The sequence below is a fragment of the Schistocerca americana genome, chromosome X, assembly GCF_021461395.2.
Source record: "Schistocerca americana isolate TAMUIC-IGC-003095 chromosome X, iqSchAmer2.1, whole genome shotgun sequence".
In the NCBI taxonomy this organism is placed as follows: domain Eukaryota; kingdom Metazoa; phylum Arthropoda; class Insecta; order Orthoptera; family Acrididae; genus Schistocerca; species Schistocerca americana.
This window is the reverse complement of record NC_060130.1, coordinates 393,561,307-393,586,276: the sequence shown is the minus strand read 5'-3', so window position 1 is coordinate 393,586,276 and position 24,970 is coordinate 393,561,307. Positions and strand designations below refer to the sequence as shown.

Here is a 24,970-nt window from a genome sequence, read left to right as displayed (position 1 = left end):
ATGCTCTTTTCAGTGTTACAGGCCTCTGGGTCAAAATGCAATTTGGAAAAGTGCTACTTCTTTCAGCTTTCTATTGTTTATCTTGGGTTCGAGGTCACTAGCACGAAACCTCTTCTTCAGAATGTCTCTTCCATTGTGGCTCTTCTGCTTTCTACATTGGTCACAGAACTCCAGTTTTTTTAGGTAAGCTTGCTTATTATCATCAGTTTTTGTGTCTGCCCCTGGTAGCTGAGTGGTCAGCGTGACGGAATGTCATACCTAACAGACCAGGTTTGATTCCTGGCTGGGTTGGGGATTTTTTCCACTCAGGGACTGAGTGTTGTGTTGTCCATATCATCATCATTTCATCCCCATTGATATGCAAGTCACTGAAGTGGAGTCACCTCAAAAGATTTGCACCAGGTGAACTGTCTACCCAACGGGAGGCCCAAGCCACATGGCATTTCCATTTTCCATCAGTTTTTGTGGGGTTGCATCAGTTACATGCCTTGCTGTACAAGGGAACATCTTTCCACTGGTTACAGTTGTATGAAACATCATTTTCCAAACTGAAGTCTATGTTACAACCTGCACCTTGCCTTATACGCTACCAACTGGGTCAATATTTAGTGTTAGCAACAGATGCGTCCCAACATGGGCTGGGAGTGATGTTAGTTCATAAATATTCTGATGGCTGCAAGTGACCTATTGTGTATGCATTGAAGGTGCTTAATTTGGATAAAACTGGCTATTCAGAAGTAGAGAAAGAAGCCCTGATCATTGTGTATGCCTCAAAGAAGTTTTATGTTTTCCTGTATGGTGTAAAATTCCATCTTATCATGGACCACAAGCTGTTAGTTTCTCTGTTTAACCCCTCAGCGTCATTGCCAGACAAAGCAGCACATTACCTTTAACATCGAGTGCTGTTCCTCTCTCGGTACAACTATGAGATTCACTTCTACCCCATGGCTAAACATGCGAATGCTGATCTGCTCTCCTATCTTCCAGAGTCGGTAAGGACTCAGTTTTTGATCAGGAGGAATTACTCTCTTTCCATGTTGATGACTGTGCTCAACAAACTGTCAATGGTTTTCTAGTCACTAGCACTCATGTTGTGCTGGCTAGTGCTACCAATCCAATTTTATGGTAAGTGATACATTGCGTACACCATGGCTGGCCTGAGGTGTCTCCATCACAGGCACTCAACACCCTCTGTAGCTGCTGTGTGACACCGGTAACATAAGCACATTACAAACACAGAAAGGTAACAGACACCAGGAAGGTAAAATTATTACCTTACACCACACTGCACAATGCACTTTGCTCAGTCAGTATTCAAGGTTGCCACAGCAGCTCCCCACCTCCATGGAAAGCTGTAGAGGCTACAACTAGAAAAAAATGGCACATTGTGCCTCAACTTTCTTCTGCCCACCCTGAGGACTTTGGAGGAGGTGACCAACATATTCCTGTGGCAGGCTGCTGAAGTGGGGACATGGCTGGGCCAATTCAGAATGAGTTGAGGGTGGTAGAAGGGGGCAACCAACAGAGAGTGCAAAAATATTGGTAGAAATCTCAGTCAGCTAGGCAAAATTGTCCTGCTGCTTTATGTCCACATGAGAGCGTGGCATGCCGGGAACATCCAGGTACTTGCATGTGAGCAGTCTGGCTGTACACATCAATATGGGAGAAGTGTGAGCTGAGGCAGGAAACTATGCTGTACCTTACACAGGTGTTGCTGGCTGCAGAGTGGAAGGGGTGTGGCCATTGCATGTTGTTTTCATACTGGTGTTAATACCACATAACTGCTCTCACGCTCATTCATCGAACTATCAAGGAAAGCTGGTTTAAGTTGCTCAATGGACACAGTTTCATTCACACCACCATTGCCAGTGACAAAGTTGTTCATTATCCTTGTTGTTAAGTGATATAGGCCAGAATTTGGAGGAGTAGAAGGCACACATTAAGTGTCATCACACAGCCAAACATGTTGTGGTTTTCAAATGTGAAAATAAAAGGACAGTGTTGTTCATTGTGTTGAGGGTTATGTGGGCAAAGTTCTTGTATGAGCAACTCAAGTTTTCATAGAAAACCTGTGTGGTCATAGGACAGCCAAGTGGTTGGGAGAGTTTGCATGATAAAGTCACCAGGACACATAGCAGTTTACCGAATACCAATTGCACCAACAAGAAAGACAAATCATCCTTTACAGCTGTGTGTAGGCCTAGCATAGCCCATGGCAATAAATTGATCCAGGCATCTTTGTGGCACATGAGAAGAGATTTTAGAGAGTGATGCATGTGCTCCACCATGTCATTATTGGCAGCGTGATAGCTTGTATGACTGTGATGACTGCCACAAAGGTTAAGTAGCTCATTGAATAGAAAATCCTCAAACTGATGGGCTGATATTGGATTTTTGACACCATTGCTAATAATATAACACTCCCAGAGACTGTTTTCAAACATCTTGGTCAGCCACACCGAAGAATGTTGTCTTTGACGTGGGATAGTCCAGAGTCCCACATCCTGCTAAGAGGAAAACCCTTGTCTCTATTAATCAAGTTGCCTGACAACCTAATTTCCATATCCCCAAAGGGCCACATTACACACTCAACATTGGAGCTCCCAACTACCAATAATCCCACCCTCAGTGACTGCCCAGACCTTGCGGACTGAGAGGCTTTCTGTGTAATAGGGCGAGCGGCTGCATCTGGCTCAGGGTCTTTGGCAACCATAGGTAGTACCTGAAATCTGTTTGTCAGACAAGCTGGGAAGGCCCTCTGATTGGCCCCACAGAAAGCCTTTCACTGCCAGCCTTTGAATGACCTTCCTCTTGCCCACAGGTGAGGTGTCAACCTCAGTGCAGGATCCGGGGTGGTCACAATAGCGGATTGATTGGGGGACACATGGGCCATGCTGGATGTCCCTTAGATCTGCACATCCAGAACCCCTGCAGCCAATACCAACTGGAGCTGAGTGAAACACAGCAATCACAGTTCCTATCCATAGAAAAGACAGCATAAATATATTCTAGGCAGTAAACAAACAAATAACTGAAAATAAGTCATTCCTGTTTGAAGCTCATAAAAATATTTAACAAACGAATGGCATACTCACCTGATCTGCTGCAAGAATGTAAGGAGCTGTCTCACTCACTGTCTAACTGACACTGAACTGTTCTAACCAAAACAAAAGACTGCCTGTGTGATACAAGAGTCGACACAAGCCGCGGTGCCTTACTATAGACTTCTATTAAAATGAAAGTCTGTGCCTAGCAAGCACTCAGATGTGCAATAAATTTATGAATTAAACTAGTAGCCACACAGATAATCAAAAATAAGTTGCTCTGGTTTGAAGCTATTAAAAATATATAACGAATGGTTTAGTTGCCTGATCTGCTGCAGGAACGTAAGGAGCCGTCTCACTGTTGGTCTGACAGATACTCAGCTGAGTTTAGGAATTATGATGAAGAAGTAGTTCTACCAGCTGACAAGGGAGAGCCATGGTTGTTTTGACACAGGCTGATTATATCCTAGAAATAGATTCACTATCCAGTGACCCGACTTACAGAAGATTATGCAGCAGCGCCACAGAAAGGATTAAATGCAAGACTCCTTCACTTTCAAAATGAGCATGTTGTTGGAAGATTTGTGCAAGGAGCTTCATGCTGCTACTACCATTCTGCCAAGGTTGTGTGGTTTGCAAAAGAGACATAAGGTAATGTTACCTTTATCCCTATAGTTAGTAATTTGGGTGCACCCACTTACAACCTGGCAAAGTACTTCACATCTGTTCTTCACCCACTTGTTGGCAAGGGTGAAAACCGTAACTCCAATTATGTGGATTTTATTCAATGGTTGAAATCTTTGAGGCTGCATCATTCAGATTTATTTGTGAATTTCTATGTTGTGAGATAACACATCAAAACTCATGAGTAAATCTAAAGGATTCAGTCTCAAGGATTTCAACCCTGTTGAAGAGTCACTGAATTTAATAAGTGAAAAACTGAATGAAGACTTGGTGAATCTTTGCAGTCAGTGTTGACATGCATGTCTTTTTCATTTAATGGAAATATTTTTTAATGAAATGATGGGTTGGCGAGGGGTAGGATTTTGAAGTAGGGCATTAAGGACATTGGCTTTATAACCTGTGTGCTTCTGAAGATAAGTTTACTACACATTTTTTGCCTGGCACCATTTATGGAATTTTCTAAACTGATATTTGGACTCCTTCAGCTGTCTTCAGCCCAGTATTAAATTTACTGTGGAGATCAAAAGTGATGGGCAGCTTCCATTTTTGGATGTAATGGTTTAAAAAAGACATGATAGCACTTTGGGAAAACCAGCATATACCAATTGATATCTGTATGCAAAGGGTTGCCACTCATTATACCAACACAGAGTCACCTTTGTGGCTCTGTTACACAGGGCATATGTTATTTCCGATGCAGATGGTCTAACACGGGAATTTGCACACTTGGTGTATTCAACAGGCTATGCAATTTGGACCATATTTGGAGATGTATGAAGAGAAGCATAGCTCTCTGGCATTTATTCCTAATGCAGGTAACATATCCTTTAAGACAGCAGAATTTTAATTAAATTTGACATTAAAACTGTGTTTCATCTGCCTGCCAAGATCAGGGCACTACTTGGCTGTGTCAAGGATGATTTGGGGTTTAGGAAGCCTGGCATGTACAGAATTTCATGTCAGGGTGGGAAAGCTTATGTTGACCAATCAGTTTGTACAATTCAGTACAGGTGTGCAGCGCATCATCATCACGCAGCCTGACAAATCGGCAATAGAGAACATTGTTTAAACAGGGAACATGGAATGAAATTTCATGAGAGCAATATAGATGCTATTACATCTAGATTTTTGGGCAGTGTTTACGAGGGCCTCCCCAGTTTGTCTGACAAACAGGTTTCGGGTCCTACCTATGGCAGCCAAAGACCCTGAGTCAGATGCAGCCACTTGCCCTGCTACAGAGAAAGCCTCTCAGTCCGCAAGGTCTGGGCATTCACTGAGGGTGGGATTATTGGTAGTTGGGAGCTCCAATGTTGAGTGTGTAATGGGGCCCCTTGGGGATATGGCAGCAAAGGAGGAGAAGGAATCCAGTGTGGAATACTGGGAAAAGTCATACCAGATGTGTTAAGGCTGCTTCCAGATACTATGAAGAGTGCAGCCAACTGCAGGTGGTGGTTCATGGGGGTACTAACAATGTGTGTCAATTTGGATTGGATTAGATTCTCTCTGGTTTTGTGTGACTAGATGAAATGGTAAAGACTGCCAGTCTTGCTTGCAACATGAAGGTGGAGCTCACCATTTGTAGCATCGTCAACAGAACAGACTGTGATTTGTTGATACAGAGACAAGTGGAGGGTCTGAATCAGAGGCTCAGATGGTTCTATTACTGTGTAGGCTGCTGATTCCTCAACTTGTACCTTAGGGTGGTGGGTTTCTGGATTCTGATTAATAGGTTAGGGGTGGACTACATACAAGACGTGGTTACATGGGTAGTGGGGGCTGTGTGGAACGGATTGGGTGATTTTTTTTTAGGCTATAGAATCTTGGGAACGCACAGAAAAAGGGTGTCAACCTAAAAGAATGCAGGACAAATGCTGGAAGGTAGACCTAGCAACAATCAGTATTGGAGTTGTAAATGTCATAGCTGTGTTGGGAAAGAACCAGAGCAACAAGCACTAATAGAATGCACTAAAGTGCAGGTATGGAAAGCTGGATAAAGCTGGAAATAAGTTCAGCAGAAATTTTTACTAAGAACATAACTGTATTCTGAAAGGATGGATTAAATACAGTTGATGGTGGAGCATTTATTGCAATCAGAAGTAGTCTACTTTGTTATGAAATTGAAGTAGATAGTTCCTTTGTATTAGAATGGGTAGAGATTATTCTTGACAACTGAAATAAATTAATAATTGGTCCCTTTTACAGACTGCCTGACTCAGATGATACAGTTGCTGAACAGTCCAAAGGAACCTTGAGTCCCATTTCAGATAGATACCCTACTTATACAACTATAGTTGGTGGTGACTTTAACCTAGCCTCACTAAATTGGCAAAAATACACATTTAAATTCAGTGTTAGGCTCACAATATTGTCCAAAATCATACTGAATGTGTCGTTAGAAAATTATTTTGAACTATTCGTTCTGAAGCCCACTCAAAGTGTAAACGTTTTGAAAGCATGTTTGACCTCTTAGCAACAGATAATACTGAGCAAATAGGGAGCAATATGCTGGATACAGGGATTAGTGACCACAAGGTCATTGTAGTGACACTGAATACTATAACAACCAAATCCACCAAAAAATATGAAAAACACATGCAAAAAAAAAAAAAAAAAAAAAAAAAAATTGCTTGACGTCTTCATAAGAGATAGTCTCCACTCCTTCCAATCTGACTATTTAAATGTAGACCAGATGTAATTTGGATTCAGAGAAATAGTATTGACAGCAATCAAGAGATATTGATCAGATAAATTAATAAGAGGTGGTACTGATCACCCATAGTACACAAAGCAGATCAGAACGCTATTGCAGAATCAACGAAAAAAGGACTGCAAATTTAAAAGAATGTAAGACCCCTAAAATTGGTTAAGTTATTAGAATTTTGAAATTTAGTGTTAACTTCAATGTGAGATGCTTTTAATAGATTTCACAATGAAACTCTGTCTCAAAATCTGGCAGAAAACCCAAAGAGAATCTGGGCATATGTCAGGTACACTAGCATCAAGACACAATAAATACCTTCACTCCAAAATACAAATGGTACTGATGACAGTGCCATTAAAGCAGAGTTACTAAACACAGTTTTCTGAAATTTCTTCACCAAGGAAGATGAAGTAAATATTCCTGAATATGAATTGTGAACAACTGCCAAGCAGTGAACACAGGTTCAGAAAATATTGCTCTTGTGAAATGCAACCAGCTCTTTATTCTCATGCAGTAATGAGTGCTATTGACAGGGGATGTTAGTAGGTTCCATATTTTTAGATTTCCAGAAGGCCTTTGACACTGTTCTTGTAAGGGACTTCTAATTAAATTGCATGCCTTTGGGGTATCATCTCATTTGTGTGACTGGATCCATGACTTCCTGTTATGAAGTTCACAGTTCATAGTAACTGATGGGAAGTCTTCAAGTAGAACAGAAGTGATATCTGGCATTCCCCGAGTGTGTGTTATAGGCCCTCTGCTCTTCCTGATCTACATAAATGGTTTTAGTGACAATCTGAGCTGCCCTCTTAGATTTTTTGCAGATAATGCTGTGATTTAACATCTTGTTAAGTCATTAGATTATCAAAAACAATTGCAAAATTATTTAGATCAGATATCTGTATGGTGTGAAAAGTGACAATCAACTCTGAATAATGAAAAGTGTGAGGTCTTCCATGTAAGTACTAACAGGAATCTGCTAAATTTCCATTACACAATAAATCACACAAATCTAAAGGGTGTAAATTCAATTAAATACTTAGGGATTACAATAATGAATAACTTAAATTAAAATTGTCAATGATGACATATATACTGTTGTGGGGAAAGCAAACCAAAGACTGATTTATTGACAGAACACTTAGGAAATGCAACAAGTCTACTAAAGAGACTGCATAGACTACTCTTGTCTGCCCTCTTCTGGAGTACTGCTGTGTGATGTGACATTGGAATGAAATAGGATTGATGGAGGACGTCAAAACAGTTCAAAGGGAGGCAGCCCATTTTGTATTTTCATGAAATATGGGAGTGTGTGCCACAGATATGATATGCAAATTGGGGTGGGTATCATTAAAATAAAGGCATTTTTCATTGCATCAGGATCTTCTCATAAAATTTCAAGCACAAATTTTCTCTTCAGAGGGAAAAATGATCATCACAATAAGATAAGAGAAATAAGAGCTCACATGGAAAGATTTAAGGGTTTGTTTTTCCCACACACTGTTCGAGAGTGAAATGGTAGAGAAATAGCTTGAAGGTTGTTTGATGAGCTCTCTGCTAGGCTCTTAATTGTGAATTGCAGAGTAGTTATGCAGATGTAGATGTAGATGAAGGAAACAAATAGCTGCTGTCTCTGCAGAGGAGGTGTTATCCAATGGTGACTAAGCCTGATACAGCGTGTGGGACACTTCTTACCTAATTTCTTCTACCCAATCCTCAGGGAGGCTGTGTACTTCTTGTTCCACAGAGAAAATATATTCTGTAACTGTAAGCTGCCTTGAAGCCAGAGCAAAATTTAAATGGGTTTCGAACACCTACACTGTGGGGCTGCCCAAACCCTTACTTGAAAGATTAATCACAGTGTGTCAATGTGTACCCCTTCCGACACTGTAGGATGACTGAAACGCCATTCAACTCTGGAGGACTGTCTGGTAACAATACTCCAATGTGCCACTCTGATAGTATCCATGTGGAACCATCAATCCACTCCCAGATATCTCTTGACAACCATAATTAAATGTCTGAATGTAAGCAAAATAAATCTTTGCAAATAATACACAGCCGTCTATGGGTAAAATAAAAGGATTCCTCAATCAGCAGTTGACTCACATACTCCTTAATCATATTAGCCCCCACACTATTAAAAAACTGAAAACATCTGACAAAATTAGGAATGGTACCTCCCTTATGCTATTTCAGTAAGAAGGTGAATGCACTCAGCACCTTCCCTTTCTCCCTTTATTCCTCTGAAGTTTCCAGCTTCTGTACAGGTTCCACCATCTCCTCCTCATAGAGGTACTTGATGCAACTGTATAGTTTCATAATAATTCTTGGCAGTCCCCTTGAGTTTGCTGCCATTTCTATTGTTGTGGCAAAAATAATCAATTGGGTGTAACTGAGTGAAAATTAAGACAACTGCCACACTTAATGCCAGGGACCACATAAGTAGGTCAGACTAGAACTGACTGAACATAATTCAGGCAATTGCTAGGAAGGTTTCTTCGAAAGGATGTGGCCTGTTTCCTCCCACCTCTTTAAACAAAACAATCCAAGATTGTGTTCCATCTCTAATGATGTTGCTGTTGATGGGACATTAAACCTTGATCTTCCTTCCTTCTTCTGAACATTATGCATCAGGGACTGATGCTGATACAACAAGAATTGCGCTATGACATCAGGTGATTGCTACATTGCAGGATACAGCCAGAGTGGAGCTATCAGTGATGCAGCAGGAAGGCAGAGACATTATTGCATTTGTGGCTCAGTTATTTTCCATCCAAACCACGGACTTGTTGTGGCTCATGAAATAAAACCCAATGCTGCAGCAAAACAAGGATGGGGCAGGGCACATAAATACTCAGCATTTTTAATCAAAGGTACCGCAGTCTGCCAACCTGAGGAGGGACCTACTTCACAAGTCTACAAATCTATGTGTCTACATGGCTAACAGTCGCTGGCAGCCACAATGGGGCACCAAGTTGCTGGTGTCAGTGGCCGTAACTTGCTACTGGTGCCATTGCTACCTTAGCTGCATGACACATATGAGCCATATGCTGACCACAGCATCTTCCACTGTGGGCTGTGTATGGTTTACATCCCATGGATACTGACCTCACTGGGCCTTGGCATGACTCTTGTCTTACTGAATAATAAATTTTTGATTTAATAATGCTGTATCACTGATGACACATTGGACATCTGGCAGGCATGCACTCAATTCCTCATTGTTACCCTGCCTGGATGGTGGACTCCAGCATCTTGAGCTCCAAATACCCCATTCATCATTAATCATAGTGGTTGACAATCTCAGTCACTATACTATAATCAACATGACTCACTATTTTGTTCAATGAGCTATCTGCCAGCTTCAGGAGAGAATTTCCACTGAGTTCCACTGAAAACTGAGGTTAAATCCTTTTAGTTTAATTGTGAGTTATGATGTGATATCTCTATTTGTCTGTTTTGAAGAGTCGCTGAGTTTGATGAGTGAAAAACTGGATGAAGAGTTGGTGAAGCTTCGTCATCATGAGCTGACATGCATGTTTTACCATATGATGGCAATATTTATATAAGAGACTGATGGTTTGGTTATGGGTAGCCCTTTATCACCTATATTTGTTAGTCTATTCATGTAGGAATCTGAGGATAGGGTGCTGAGGACTTCGGCTTTGTAAGCAAAATGTTACTGGAGATATGTTGACAACACATTTTTGGTCTGGACACATGGACGAAATGTTCTTAATCGATATTTGGACCATTTCAGCTATCTTTACTACAGCATTAAATTTACTATGGAGATTGAAAGTGATGGGAGGCTTCCATTTTTGTATGTAACAGTACACAAAAAACATGCTAGTACTCTGGGACATAGTACTGATTGGAAACCGATACATACTGCTATATCCAAAGAGTTGTGATTGGAAACTGATACATACTGCTATATCCAAAGAGTTGCCATCCATCATATCAATGCAGTGCCATTCTTAGGACTCTGATATACAGGGAATATGCTATTTCCAATGCAGATGATCTAACACAAGAACTTGCATCTTGGTGTCAGTGTTTAAGGAAAATAGATACTCCAAGAAGAAGTTAGGACCATAACTGGAGGTACATGAAAAGGATCATAGATTTCTGCCATTTATTCCTTAAACTGGGGGCATATCTTTTACAACTGAAGGAATTTTAAGTAGATTTGAGATTAAAACTGTGTTTCATCCACATGTCCAGATTAGGGCACTACTTAGCTCCGTCAAGGATGATTTGGGAATCAGAAGGTCTGGCATGTACAGAATTCTTTGTCAGTGTGATTTACATTGGTAAGCCAATTTGCACAGTTCAGTACAGGTGTGTAGAGCATCATTGCCACATGAAGCTACAACAGCCTGACAAACTGACAGTAGGGAGTACCGTTTAAACAGGAGACAAGGGATGAAATTTGATGAGAGCATGATAGTTGCCAGTAAATTCAGTTTTTTGGATAGTGTTTATAAGGAGTCAACTGAAATTAGGTTAGCAGACAACTTGACTAACAGAGACAAGAGTTTTCATCTTAGCAGGATGTAGAACTCTGTATTATCCTGCATCAAAGACATCATTCTTTGGTGTGGCTGGCCCAGATGTTTGAGAGCAATCTTTGAGTCTGATACACCGATGATGCTGGTGTTTTATAACAGGCAGTATCAGAAGTACAGTGTTGGGGACAGCACCTGTTATGGGCAGTGCATGTACCATCTACGGTATGAGGGTCCATACAAGATAATGTTTTCTAGCTTTAGATTAGATTAGATTAGATTAGATTTACTTTCATTCCAATTGATCCGTAGTGAGGAGGTCCTCCAGGATGTGGAACATGTCAGAAAAACAACAATACATGACAAATATTTAAACTAAAACAAATAAGCTAATGTACCATTCCACAGGTCCCAAGTGGAATGATCGTCATTTTTTAATGAACACTAAGAGTCATTTTACAAATACTATTGCACTGAATTTAAAATAAAAAAGTTTTATATTTATTTATAAGGTAAGAAACATGTAATACAACTACTGTAATACTTATTTACAATGAACACATTACTGCACTGAAATGGTGCAGAAGTTATGTTGTACTTATATACAAATCAGTTGGTTTTCCTCAGAAATTCATCAATGGAGTAGAAGGAGTTGGCCACCAATAAATCCTTTAGGCTTCTCTTAAACTGAATTTCATTGGTTGTTATGCTTTTTATGGCTGCTGGCAAGTTATTGAAAATGTGTGTTCCTGAATAATGCACACCTTTTTGTACAAGACTAAGTGACTTTAAATCCTTGTGAAGATTATTCTTATTTCTAGTATTGATTCCATGAATTGAGCTGTTGGTTTGAAAAAGTGATATATTTTTAATGACAAATTTCAAATTTCAGTACAACTTAGCAACAGAAGCATCTCTCCTGATGCATCACCAAAATATTGAGTCATGTTGATTTTAGGATCTGACAGCAAAATTTGAGGAGGCTACCAATAGATTATGTTACATTATCACTGTCTAAATCAGGAATTTTTCTGGATTTTTGTTTCATTTCACCCCTACACTCACAATAGCAGGATGATTCTTTCTGCAAAATATCAGTCAGTGTCTCATTCATCTGATTTATGTTTCGTTAGGCAGAGGATTTATCATTTCCTTGTCTCTAGTGCACCACCTGCTTATTCATATATCCCATTATTAATGTTAGTAATTCCTCTTAATGAGAAATGGTGAGAGAGCTTAATGAGAAAGTAATGGTAATAAGGAAGGATGCTGAAAATACTGTGACTACTATCTTGTAGGTGTACATTTCTTAAAAGGCAAGCAAAAAGGAAAAAGAGTAATGTACTGAGAAATTGGTATGCCAAAAATAAAGTAAAACAGCCGTGTACAACATACAGAACTGAAAAACGAGGGCTTTGCCCAAAAGTTTGGACAGATAAAGAATCTGGTCAACAGCTCTATTTTTCTTCAGTAAAAATATTAGAATTTAGCTCAACCATATAAAATATATGCCAAGATCACAAGTCTCATGACACATCTTGAGAGAATGCCCTCATCCTTCAGATAAAACATACAAGGAACTTTAAAAAATTGTTGATCTTCTAATGATAAAGAACAGTATAACTTTGAGATTTGTCTCTGCTTATTAAAGTATGTATGTTTTTTTCTAATAATTCTTGTATATTTTACTTGAAGATGATAGCCTGCCTTTGGATGTGTTATGTGACTTATAATCTTTTTACAGATATTATGTGGATAAGTCAAATTTTAACATTTTACAGCTTACAGCTGAAACAGAAAACTCTGTATCTTACTTTTTGTATTATATTTATAATGAATACTTGTGTATATTTCCATTCTTTGGAACTATATGCACACTTCTCGGAAATGTCTTTCAACACACTGATTTAGAATGTTGCACACTCTTCATCTGAAGAAAAGTGCTGCCTTCAGATCTTTTGGCTTTCCATGAGTGTCACATCACATGCATTGAATCAGTGAGGCAGCATTCACACCCTTGAAAAAGTTGACAGTTGCATTTATGTGAGCTTGTTCACTGTACTGGTGAAAAATGTATAATTTATTCTTGTTAAGTCAGAAAAGACTTGCCTGTAAGTAATTGGAGCTATGAAAGGTGTTCAGAAACAGTCAGGTTTTATGCACCAGCCAGGCTTTCAGGAAGATAAATTTTGTCTTTGGATTAATCATTCCTCATGCTTTATGGCTATACAGTATTTCTGAACAGTGCACATTGCAGTCCACGATATTTATTCTTGATCTGATCATCAAATCTATTCTGTTAAGGACATGTCAATCCATTTGTTTATTTATTAATTGCATTTACACTTTTCTAGATTTCCCACTCGGGTAACCAATGAAAATCTTCCTGTATATTTAACCCTCAAAAGGTAAAAAAAAATTAACTGGTCATAGGGGTAGGAAGTACTTCATACCAACAAATATTTTATGATCAAGTGTAAGGTCATTTGAAGAGAACATTCAGTGGCTGGGGTACTGGATTGAATAAGAATGTAAGCCATATTTGTGCTCCTCAGCTGGAAATGGAGATGAAGATATCCCAAATATGGAAGAAGGTGGCAAGACTATCAAGAGACTTATTCCTTGATTCACTGATACATCATATCCCATATATTCGATCATTAGTTGGAGCCTTTAGGGATGGAAAATGACTCAAGATACACAAATAAAATATCACACAAATGCAAATATTGTGTACTGTTTGTGTATGCAGCACTTTTATCAATGATGTGCAGCTTCTTACATATAATGGACATTACTCATACTTTATATTTCAGAAGCTGCACATTAGCATCTCGCATAGCTCACAGAAATAACACTATGTGCTACAGTAAAAAATAATGCAACATTTCCAATAGCATTCTTCAACTCATGTTCATTTGTCATTCTTTGCAATTTACATTAGCATCCTAGATCATCAGCTGTAGCCCTTTCATCTGGCTAAACAATGCTCACACTAAAATAATTGATACACAGCTCATCCACAGTGTGGATTCATCCCACAAACATTCACTGGCCACCATCCACAAGAAAACCACAATAATTGCTGAATTTGTGGACAAGAATAAAATAAATAAATAAATAACCCCAGTTACCAGTTCATTCAGAAATTTCATTATCGGAACCCCAGCGACTAAGATCTAGAAAACCATCATGGCACATAGCAATCAGCCTGCAGAACAGTAACTTCAAAATGCAAGACATCTGGAACAACAATGGTAAGAGCAAGCTTCCATGTAGCATCACCAAATAATCAAAATTCCTTGGGAGTGACCAGCAAGTTTTGATCTATCCTAATGACACTGGAGCATTCTGAATCAGATCAGAACTAACCAGAGCAGATGTAGAGCATTGCTACACCAATGGGAATGGAAGTTGTGCCCTGAATGGGACTGTGATGAAAAGCCCCAAACATTACACCACACAGCATTTGAATGTTCCCTCAGAGTGTTCAAGCCAACAGCTTTGCTGCAGTGGTAACACCAGTTCCCATCAAATCACTGAAGTTAAGCACTATCAGGCTTGGCTAGCACTTGAATCGGTGACCATTCAGGTTTGCCAAGTGCCACTGGCAAGCGGGGTGCCATCAGCCCTTGTGAGGCCAATTGAGGAGCTATTTGACTGAGAAGTAGCGGCTCTTGTCACAAAAACTGTAAACAGCTGGGAGAGCAGTCTGCTGATCACATGCCCCTCCACATCTGCATCCAGTGAAGCCTATCAGCTGAGCATGACACGGTGGTCGGTCAGTATCACTGGACCTTCTGAGGTCTGTTCAGGTGGAGTTAAGTGTAGCTTTTTTCAGATTGTTCAAAGGACAATGGAGGACGTAGTTGCATCTGACTAGATTTCAAACATGGACCTAGAGCTATGAACCCATTAAGAATTTTACATTGTGTGTTTGTATGTAGAAATGTATATATTTGTTTTAAATAGTTGTCTAGTATTTCTACTGTCATCAGACAATAAAAAATAGTGTGCCCTGAAATAAACATCCTACATAAAATTCTTCTCATCCCTCACAAATTGTTGTTCTACCACCTGATCAACCAACTTGATACGTCCTTATTCACCCATGTCCAACCTGTTGCCTCATGGGTAATATCTATGTGACAAACAAGGTGCAAAGCCATTTCATTCAGCCAGTCACCACACTTTGTTCTGATCTTGTCACAGTTATGTCTTTATTCATAAAAGCCTAGGTCACCTGCAAGAGCGCCCTCATTATACATCAACTCCACTGCAATTTCTTCCCAACTTTTTTGTGGGCATGACCATGTGAACAGGACAGAAATTAAATTTTCCTCATTTCAAGAAATTAAATAGAAGAAAGCAATTGAGATTGCAGCTGATCTACCCATCTTAAAGTGTACTGTAAAGTTAGTATTTGCTGCAGGGGGACAAAATGTTGTCATTAATAACAGAAACAGAAAACAGTCAGATCTTACACCTTCTTCTCAAAATATGACAGAAAGTGTAACTAGAAAAGTGCTACTTGTAGATGATAGTCATGGCTATGGTACTGCTTCTAGGCTGAATTAAAATGAGATATGAAAGCATATGGTTTTGTGAAACCAGCGGCCTGTTTATCTGAACTAAGGAATATGGTCAAGCCAAATGAACTGAAATCATTAAATGATTGTGATGCTTTTGTTCTGACAGGTGGTTCATACGATGTCTACAAAAATGAGAGGCACAAAGCATCCTGTGAATCAAAATTATATCTAAGGAAGCACTGGAAGAAGATTTCACACATGACATGAACTTCACATCAGTAGCCTTGGAAAGTGTTATTTATGCAATGCAATTACAGCTGAAATGAAGGCTAAATTAAGGAAGCCAAGATCAGGTATGTTAATGCTAACTTGGTCTTCAGATTGTATGAATTTTTTTTTATAAATGATATAAGAAAATGTAGCAAACTGCAGAGTATTAATCATCAAAACTTCATTGTGACTATCTCCAGTAAGCTAGTATGCAAACAGGTAGCATCCACAGTCATTTGTTCACAAAACAATAAGGATAACAAAAACATTATGAAAACAGTAAACACTCCAGCAACAACAGGTTCGAAAGTGAATACTGTCTTAATGAATTCAAAGATGTACATGTAATATACCTTATGGAAGAATGGCTTAAAGTTGATAATGTATGACTAACCAATTTCACAAACTATAGTACTGGTTCATGCTATTGCAGAACTTCCAAAAGACTTGACAGTTGCTTGATATTAGTTAGAGTGAGAACTCAGTTCCATGAACTCACAAAAAATAGCAGCCTAAACATTGTGAGACAGATTTGAGCACTAAGGTCTTACGATCTGACAACAAAAACAAATCATTGCCTGCATTTACAGGGTACCAGCTGGTAATCTATCAACATTCCAAGAGAAATTGGTACAATTTATATATGACTACATGACATAAAGCTACGGTCGCAGGTTCGAATCCTGCCTCCGGCATGGATGTGTGTGATGTCCTTAGGTTAGTTAGGTTTAAGTACTTCTAAGTTCTAGGGGACTGATGACCTTAGATGTTAAGTCCCATAGTGCTTAGAACCATTTGAACCACAAGAATTATATTATGTGGGGATTTTAATATAAACTTTGCCTCAAGTCACATGAATCATCTGATGTAAATAACCTACTGAATGCATTTTCTATGTCTAACATAGTAAAGTTGCCTATAAGAATAACACCCATTCATAAACACTAATTATACACCTGTACTCAGTTTACAAAACTTACCCAATGGGCATTCTGACCATGAGGCCCTCTTACTTAAGCTCAAACAAATGGGTGCCACATACAGATAATCTCATGTACTGAAGAGATATTAAAGTTACTAACAAATTAATCTTAATTAAGCAATTGCTAAAGCATGAGACCTTGGAAAATTTTGATCTTGAGGTTGACATTGAAAAGAAAAGAAAAATATTTGTTGATAATCTGTGCCATTATTTTAACATTGCCTTTTCTCTCAAAAAACGTACAGAAAAACTGTTGAGAAGCAACAGATCAAAAGGATGGATCACCAAGAGAATAATTACCTCATGTGCAATCAATAAAAACTTTACAAAGAAAGCAACACAAACAATGATCCAAACTTTCAAAGAGAGTTTAAAAAGTATAAAAGATACTCAAGAATGTCATAACTAATGTAAAACAATTCTCTACCCTCTAGTTTATTGTAAACTCAGATAACATGAGAAAACTACTTTAGGAGTATTCCCAAAATCAGACAGATCAATTTTCATGGCCCCAGTAACCAAACAAGAGGTACTAAAAATCATATGAGCAACACAAATCATCATTTTCATGTGAAGTTGATGATATTCCACATTAGTTGTTAAAGAATATATGTGTAGAAATTGCCACTCCTCTTTGTAATGTGATCAATAGCTCAATAAGCAGAGGATGTTTCCCAGAAGTACTAAAGACCTTGAAGACAATTCAAATTTGAAAAAGAGGGACAGTCATGATGTAAACAATTATTACAAGGGAGGCAGGACAACCAAGAGTACAGGATGATGGCATCACCATCAAAGCGAATGGAAACTTGATAAACAACAAGCCGGAAGTCGAAAACATTTTGAATAATCATTTCTTAAAAGTTGTAGAGAAAATAGGATCTAAATGTTCATTAGAAGAAGCAAGGCAGTTAATGGAAGAGGCCTTACACACACCATTTGATACAATTGAAATTCCACCCACCTCTCCATCTGAAATTAGGAAGGTAATAAACTCTCTCAAAAATAAAAGCTCACATGGGATTGATGGCATTTCCAGCAGGATAATAAAAGCTTGTTCCCAAGAAATAAGTGTGATTCTTAGCCACATATGTAACAGCTCTCTGAAGCAGGATATTTTCCCAGATAGACTGAAGTATGCCATTGTTATACCACTGCATAAAAAAGGGGATACATCTGATGTCAACAACTACCACCCAATCTCTCTTCTGACTGCCTTAGCCAAAATTCTTGAAAAAGTAATGTATTGTAGAGTAGCTTCACACCTTTGTAAAAATAAAGTTTTAACAAAATGTCAGTTTGGTTTCCAGAAGGGTTTTTCAACGGAAAATGCTATATATACTTTCTAATGAAATATTAAATGCTCTGAGTAACCGGAAGTCACCAGTTGGGATTTTTTGTGATCTATCAAAGGCTTTTGATTGTGTCAATCATGGAATACTTCTAGATAAGCTCAAGTATTGTGGTATGAATGGGACAGTGCTCAAATGGTTTAAATCATACCTAACTGGAAGAGTGCAGAAAGTTGAAATAAACAGTTCACATAATATGCAAAAAACTGGTGATTTCTCAGACTGGGGAACAATCAAGAATGGGGTGCTGCAAGGTTCGGTCTTGGGTCCTCTGCTGTTCTTAATATATATTAATGACTTGCCATTCTATATTCACGAAGATGCAAAGCTGGTACTTTTTGTCGATGATACAAGTAAAGCTATCACACCCAACAGACAAGAATTAACTGGTGAATTTGTAAGCGATGTTTTTCAGAAAATCATTAAGTGGTTCTCTGCAAACAGGCTCTCATTAAACTTTCACAAAACACAGTATATACAGTTCCACACAGTAAATGGAATGACCCCATTAATAAATATAGACTTCGATCAGAAATCGGTAGCTAAGGTAGAATATTCAAAATTTCTAGGTGTATGCATTGATGAGGGGTTGAACTGGAAAAAACACACTGAGGATCTGCTGAAACGTTTGAGTTCAGCTACTTATGCTATTAGGGTCATTGCAAATTTTGGCGATATACATCTGAGTAAATTAGCTTACCACGCCTATTTTCATTCTCTGCTTTCGTATGGCATCATATTCTGGGGTAACTCATCATTGAGTAGAAGAGTGTTCATTGCACAAAAGCGAGTAATCAGAATAATTGCTGGAGCTCATCCAAGATCATCCTGCAGACACTTACTTAAAGAGCTAGAAATCTTCACTGTAGCCTCACAATATATATATTCACTTATGAAATTTGTTATTAACAATCCGAACTAATTCAAAAGTAATAGCAGTGTACATGGCTACAACACTAGGAGAAAGGATGATCTTCACTACTCAAGGTTAAATCTAACTTTGGCTCAGAAGGGGGTAAATTATGCTGCCACAAAAGTCTTTGGTCACTTACCTAATAGCATCAAAAGTCTGACAGATAGCCATATAGCATTTAAAAGGAAATTAAAAGAATTTCTTAATGGCAACTCCTTCTACTCATTAGATGAATTTTTGGATATAGTAAGTGGGTAATTTCCCAACCTCCCCCCCCCCCCCCCCCCAATAATAATAATAATAATAATAATATTGAGTGTCATGTAATATTTTGTCTAATATAATGTCTTGTATAGACACCTTTTATTAATCTGACACGTTCCACATCATTACAAACTATATCCAAGATACCTGAGAAAGTCTTATAGCTCAGAATCACAGTGTGTCTAGAAAAGAGCCTTCAACCAAAATGAATTTTCTTTTGGACTTTTCAATGACCTTAGTAAGGCTTTTGATCTCATTAATCATTCACTGTTGCTTCAGAAACTAAAACTGTATGGCATCAGAGGTACAGCAGATAACTGCTTTAAATTCTATCTCATCAACAGAACGCTAATGCTAGAAATCACAAGCCCTGAATGCATAAAAATTTATTCTGGCAAAGACCTTATGAGCTGTGGAGTCCCACAAGATTCAGTACTGGGCACTCTCCTCTTCCTACTCTTTTATCAATGAACTTTCTTTCAATCACAGAACACTTCTCCTGTATTGTTTGTAGATGACACAAACTTCCTCTTCCAGTTAGACTTAACTCTGTAACTGAAGGTCAAAATTAATTATACAACTGAAAGAGCCCTCTCGTGCCTCCACTACAATAAATTACTGTTAAATATAAACATGACAAGTTGCACACTTTTCCACCCATCCTGAAACCAGCCTGTCTATATAGAACCCTTGCAGATAAATGGCAAATTGAACTAGAAACAGAAACAAAGTGTTTTGGAGTCTAGCTTGACAGTTCACTCCAGTGGGATGAAGACAGGGAACAACTATTAAACAAGCTTGGTAATGTCTGCTTGCTATGCTTTTATAAATCTTGGGCAGTCATGTAATGTAAACACATTAAAAACTGTTTATCATGGGCTTCTGCACTCTATAACAGCATGTGGCATCCCTTTGTGTGTGTGTGTGTGTGTGTGTGTGTGTGTGTGTGTGTGTGTGTGTGTGTGGCTGGGGGGGGGGGGGGGGGGAGGCTACTCACAAAAAACTGTCATCATGCAAGAAAGGAATAATAAAAGTAAAGAAAAGAGTACCAACATGATTTGCCACCAAACCCATTTCCAAAGAGCTTAATATATTGCCAGTCCCCTGTATTTATATCCTAGAGACAGTTTCTTTTGTCAAAAAAACCTCGATCTCTTTATAACAAATGGAGATATCCAGAACCATGACAAGCACAAAAGCGAACTTTCATCTGGTGAGACAAAGATTAGGCAAAAGTCACAATGGGGTGAGAAATATGGACAATCTACTTTGCAACAAACAACCCCTATCAACTAGAAACAAAAGCAATACCTCCAGGAAGAAAGTTAAAGATTTACTAATGAAATATACTTTTTAATCTGTTGATGAGTATCTGAAGGCAAACTTTCATTAATTACTTGTCATTATCCTCTCCATCACTGTGCCCCACAGTGCTTGTAATTACTTTTTGTGCTTGCATCCTGCTGAAAGCAGAATTTCTGTTAGTCACTGTTTGGTAGGGTTATATAGAAATAATGTGCTTGTACTCATATACAACAATATTTACTTAGATATTACCATGTATCTTCTATATTATAGTATATTAAAAGTAGATGCTGAGTTTTTTCTGATTCATGCTATTGTAGCCACTATTTTATTTTGCACATTATACGTGCTACATTTTCAAGTATATTTTAATCTATGTAACTGCCTAAGATAAATGTTATGTTATAGCTCTCATTACTAAGTATCTGCTTATTTGCTTGAAAATACAGTGTGTACAAATGTAATTAACCTGAGCCTCATATCTTTGTGGCTACACAATATAAGATCTCATGGCTTCTAATAAACAAGTAGCTGTCCACACAGATGAATGGGAGCCTCAAATAAACAAATAGCTGTCCACACAGATAAATGACCACTGACAGTCTGTGGGGAAATGTGTGCAAATACAACAAGTATCAATTGTAATACATCAAATGGATGAATAAATAAATAAATACCCACTGACTGGGACAACATGTTCCTAAGTAGAACATAGATTACTGAGACTTCTTAATAGCTTATGACAGCTATTTTAACTTGCCCCACCCTCTAAACCTAGCCTCTTATTTCACTCTCTAAAATAAGGAACAACTAGCCTTGTTTGGTTGATTTCTCATTGGTGTCATATTTCTATTCCTTTCCCTTTCCTACACCTCTCCTCTCCCTCCTTTTGCTATCTTCCATGTTCATTCCCTTGGCTCCACCCATCATATCAGACCAGAATAAAAACATTTTTTGTAACTCAGGCAGCAGTAAAATTAGGTATATAGAGAAATCTCTGTTTCTTAAAAACATTTGTTGGAAAAATATACAGTCAAGACTCTTGTACTTTTTATAAGTTTACTTTTTTATGATATAAAAAATCATATAGCTCTTACCTTGCTGGTACTGATGCTCAGTGCACATTCGATGGACAAGGTCCACTGGGCTTTCGACAGCTTTTTTAAATTCCTCTTGCTGGTTTTCTGTAAAGCAGTCCTTTGTATAGTCATTTATGCATTCTTCAAATCTTAACCATGTCCTAGAATGAAACAATCATTTGATAATGTGAAAATAAGTACATTTTAAGGACACAGCAGATCAGATCTAATAGTGTGAAATCAATTGTAATAATTCATTCCTGTCATGTGATACCTCTGGCAAAATAGTAGTTTGTGTGACTGGATTATGTCCTATTGTTTTCATTATATCACTAGGGAAGGCTGAAATGAACTCAAAGCAAAATACAGAGTGAACTTGAACTCTTGGAGGTTGTTGAGAGATACTGTCAGAGTATGATGGTGTAAGTGACGCACAGTCTCAGGTCATCTGTTACAGGGTAATAATGTAATTATGATTTCCTTATTTTTTATCCCAGTGACTTTTATTTCTCTGAAAATAGTTTAACAAAAATCAAAAAGCCTGTACTATGCAAGGACCAAAATATACTACACAAATCCTATAGCAGTGCATCAAACTGCAGATGCCAAAGAACTGCGCTGCGGTCACCTTAACTATGGGAACAGCACAGCATACTCAGTATTGTGTCAATACTTGTGTGTATTATGATATATTGTGCATTTTCAAACATTTGTGAGAGGTTTATAAAACTTGTGCAAGAGGCATATCATAAAATGTGAACTTAATTTGCACTTTTTGGAAACTTTGGCAACAGTATCTTCATTGGAGAACAGATGGTCCTTAATTTCATCATATATTTGTGTGAAAAAGGTCATTTTTTAGTTTTAGACTCTTACAAATATATATTTTTCATAATTTTAGTAAGTTATGAGCATTATGCATAACTTTCATACTAAACCAGCTTTTGTGGCTTACAGAAACTGTAAGTAACTAACATATTTTGACACATTCTAAGAGGAGTGAATATTGTCCGCATTTATCATAAATTAACACTACTGCTGAATTTGTTAGTGATAGTCAACATAACATCACAAATGCTTCAGAGAAAAAGTAAATTTTATAAAGTTTTTCTGTTGTTATAATAGATATCTCAATTTGGCTGTTAATCACTTTAGCTCTAAAAAGCTACTGATGATACTTGCAGCATATCAGACCAGTAAATTAAAAGAGAATCAGCAAACTTAATTTTAAGTTATTTGTTTGCTGTTTTGTAGAATACTGCACCACCCACAATGAAGCCCCATTGTGTATGCTTTTCTGAAGCATAAGATGTGTTAGTTGCTTTCTGTAAGAGCTGGAAATCACACTGACTACTGCCAAGTGATTAGAGGTTACCGCAAATGGGTGTGTTGGGAGACTCACCAAGAGTGATGTACCAGATACCATAGGTACTATCCTCTCCTGGGCATACTGTCTCTTTTACAGGATGTACAGGATCTGTCACTACTCATCCACTTAACTGTACAGGAAAGACAGGGACCAGTGAGAACTCAGGGTATTACACCTATCCCCCTAACAAACAAGCCTGAGGTGCCATCTTCCACTGAAATTGAAACTGAGCCAGTGAGTCTCACTTCACCTGTTGGAAAGTGTTGTTTCTTCTGTAGGGGAGGCAAATGAAAAAGGACAGGACTCTGTTAGTCATTAGAAGTTCAACCATGTGGTAAATAATTGTACCCCTTAGGGAAATGGCAGCAAGGAATGGGAAGGAACACCATGTGAACTCAGTGTATATGCCTAGAGCCCTCATGCAATATGTTGAAGAGGCTATTCCAGCAGCCATTGAGGGAGCAGGGTGCATTAAACTGCAGGCTGTGGTGCAACATTGGGACAAACGGTGCCTATCATCTGGGTCCCAAGCTCATTTAAATCATTCCAGCGACTGGCAGGGAAGGCTGAACATGGACCCCTGATTCTGAGTGAAGTGGAAGGCTTGAACCAGATTCTGCAAAGGTTCAGTGACAAGCTAGGCTGCGACTTTAGACTTGTGATTTGGGTTGAGAACTGTAAGAACCCCCTAAATGGGTCAGATGTGTACTACGAATTAGAGGCTGCTACCCACATAGCTGACTGTGTGTAGGATACACAAGCTACTTTTAAGATCACATAACTTTCCATCCTGTCCAGATACTGATAGCTATAGGAGACCCAGAAGTATCAGTGTAACATCCAAAGAAGTGCCCCCCATAGGCGAGAGTGCTAAAATCTTTATGGTTAACTGCTGAAACAATTGCAACAAAGTGCAAGAGTTTGAAGTGCTCATAAAAAACAGTAAATCTCACATAATATTAGGAACAGAAGGCTGATCAAAACCCAAAATTGATAGCAGTGAGACTTTTGGCGAAAGTTTAAGCATATATCAAAAAAATAGGCTAATGGGAAATGGAGGTTGCCTGTTTGTCCCAGTGACAAGAAACTCTAACCCATTGAGGTAGGAACTGAAGCTGCTTGAGAGATTGGTGGGGCATTGGATCCTTGTGTCAACCACCAGTCTTGCCTCCTGATGTAATTGAAAACTTTAGAGAACGCCTCAGTTCACTAGTATGTAAGTTCTCCAACAATGCTGTAATCATCAGAGGAAACTTTAATCATCCTAGAATCAAATGGAAAAATTACAGTTTTGCAAGCAGTTGGTGTGGCAAGACACCGTGCAAAACATAACTAAATGCTTTTTATGGAAATTACCTAAAACAGATAGCTCAGAACCTCTCTCACAATGGAAATATATTGGATTTAATGGCAACAAATACACCTGATCTCTTTGAGGATGTCCACAATGAAACTGGTATCAGTGACCATGAGGCAACTGTAGCAACAATGATTACCAAAGTACAAAGTGCATCTAAACTATAAAGAAAGATTTATTTCTTCATTAAACTATATAAAGAAGCAGTAGTGTCATGACTCAATGAGAAGCTTGAAATATTTAGCTCAGTTCGGGAACATGTAGAGTACTATGGCTCAAGTTTAAAAGAATAAGTGACCATTCACTGGTCATTTCATGAAGGGAGGGACTTTCTACAGTATACAGTCCCTGTAATGAAATGTCTAAAGAAAGAGAGACTACTGTGTTGTATGTGTAAAACAAGTCATAGAGCTGTAGATAGAGAGATACTGAATGAAATGCATTTAGCTGTCAAGAGGGCAATGTGTGAAGCCTTCAATGATACTGTTGCAGAATATTATCAAAAGATCTTTCACAGAGCCTGAACAAATTTAGGTCATATGTAAAGGCTGTTAGTGGCAAAAAAGTTAGTGTTCAGATACTTGTGGATGAGACAGGAACTGAT

The 24,970-nt window shown here is 38.4% G+C and overlaps 1 protein-coding gene across 1 annotated transcript in view; it reads right to left on the bottom strand.

Annotated features, from left to right (window-relative positions):
• The window catches only part of LOC124556041, a 484,814-nt gene that overhangs the window by 139,394 nt on the left and 320,450 nt on the right, over positions 1 to 24,970 (bottom strand). Inside the window, exon 4 of the mRNA XM_047130076.1 lies at positions 21,659 to 21,801. Coding sequence (XP_046986032.1) covers positions 21,659 to 21,801 — 143 coding nt within the window. The remainder of the gene's footprint in view (positions 1 to 21,658; positions 21,802 to 24,970) is intronic.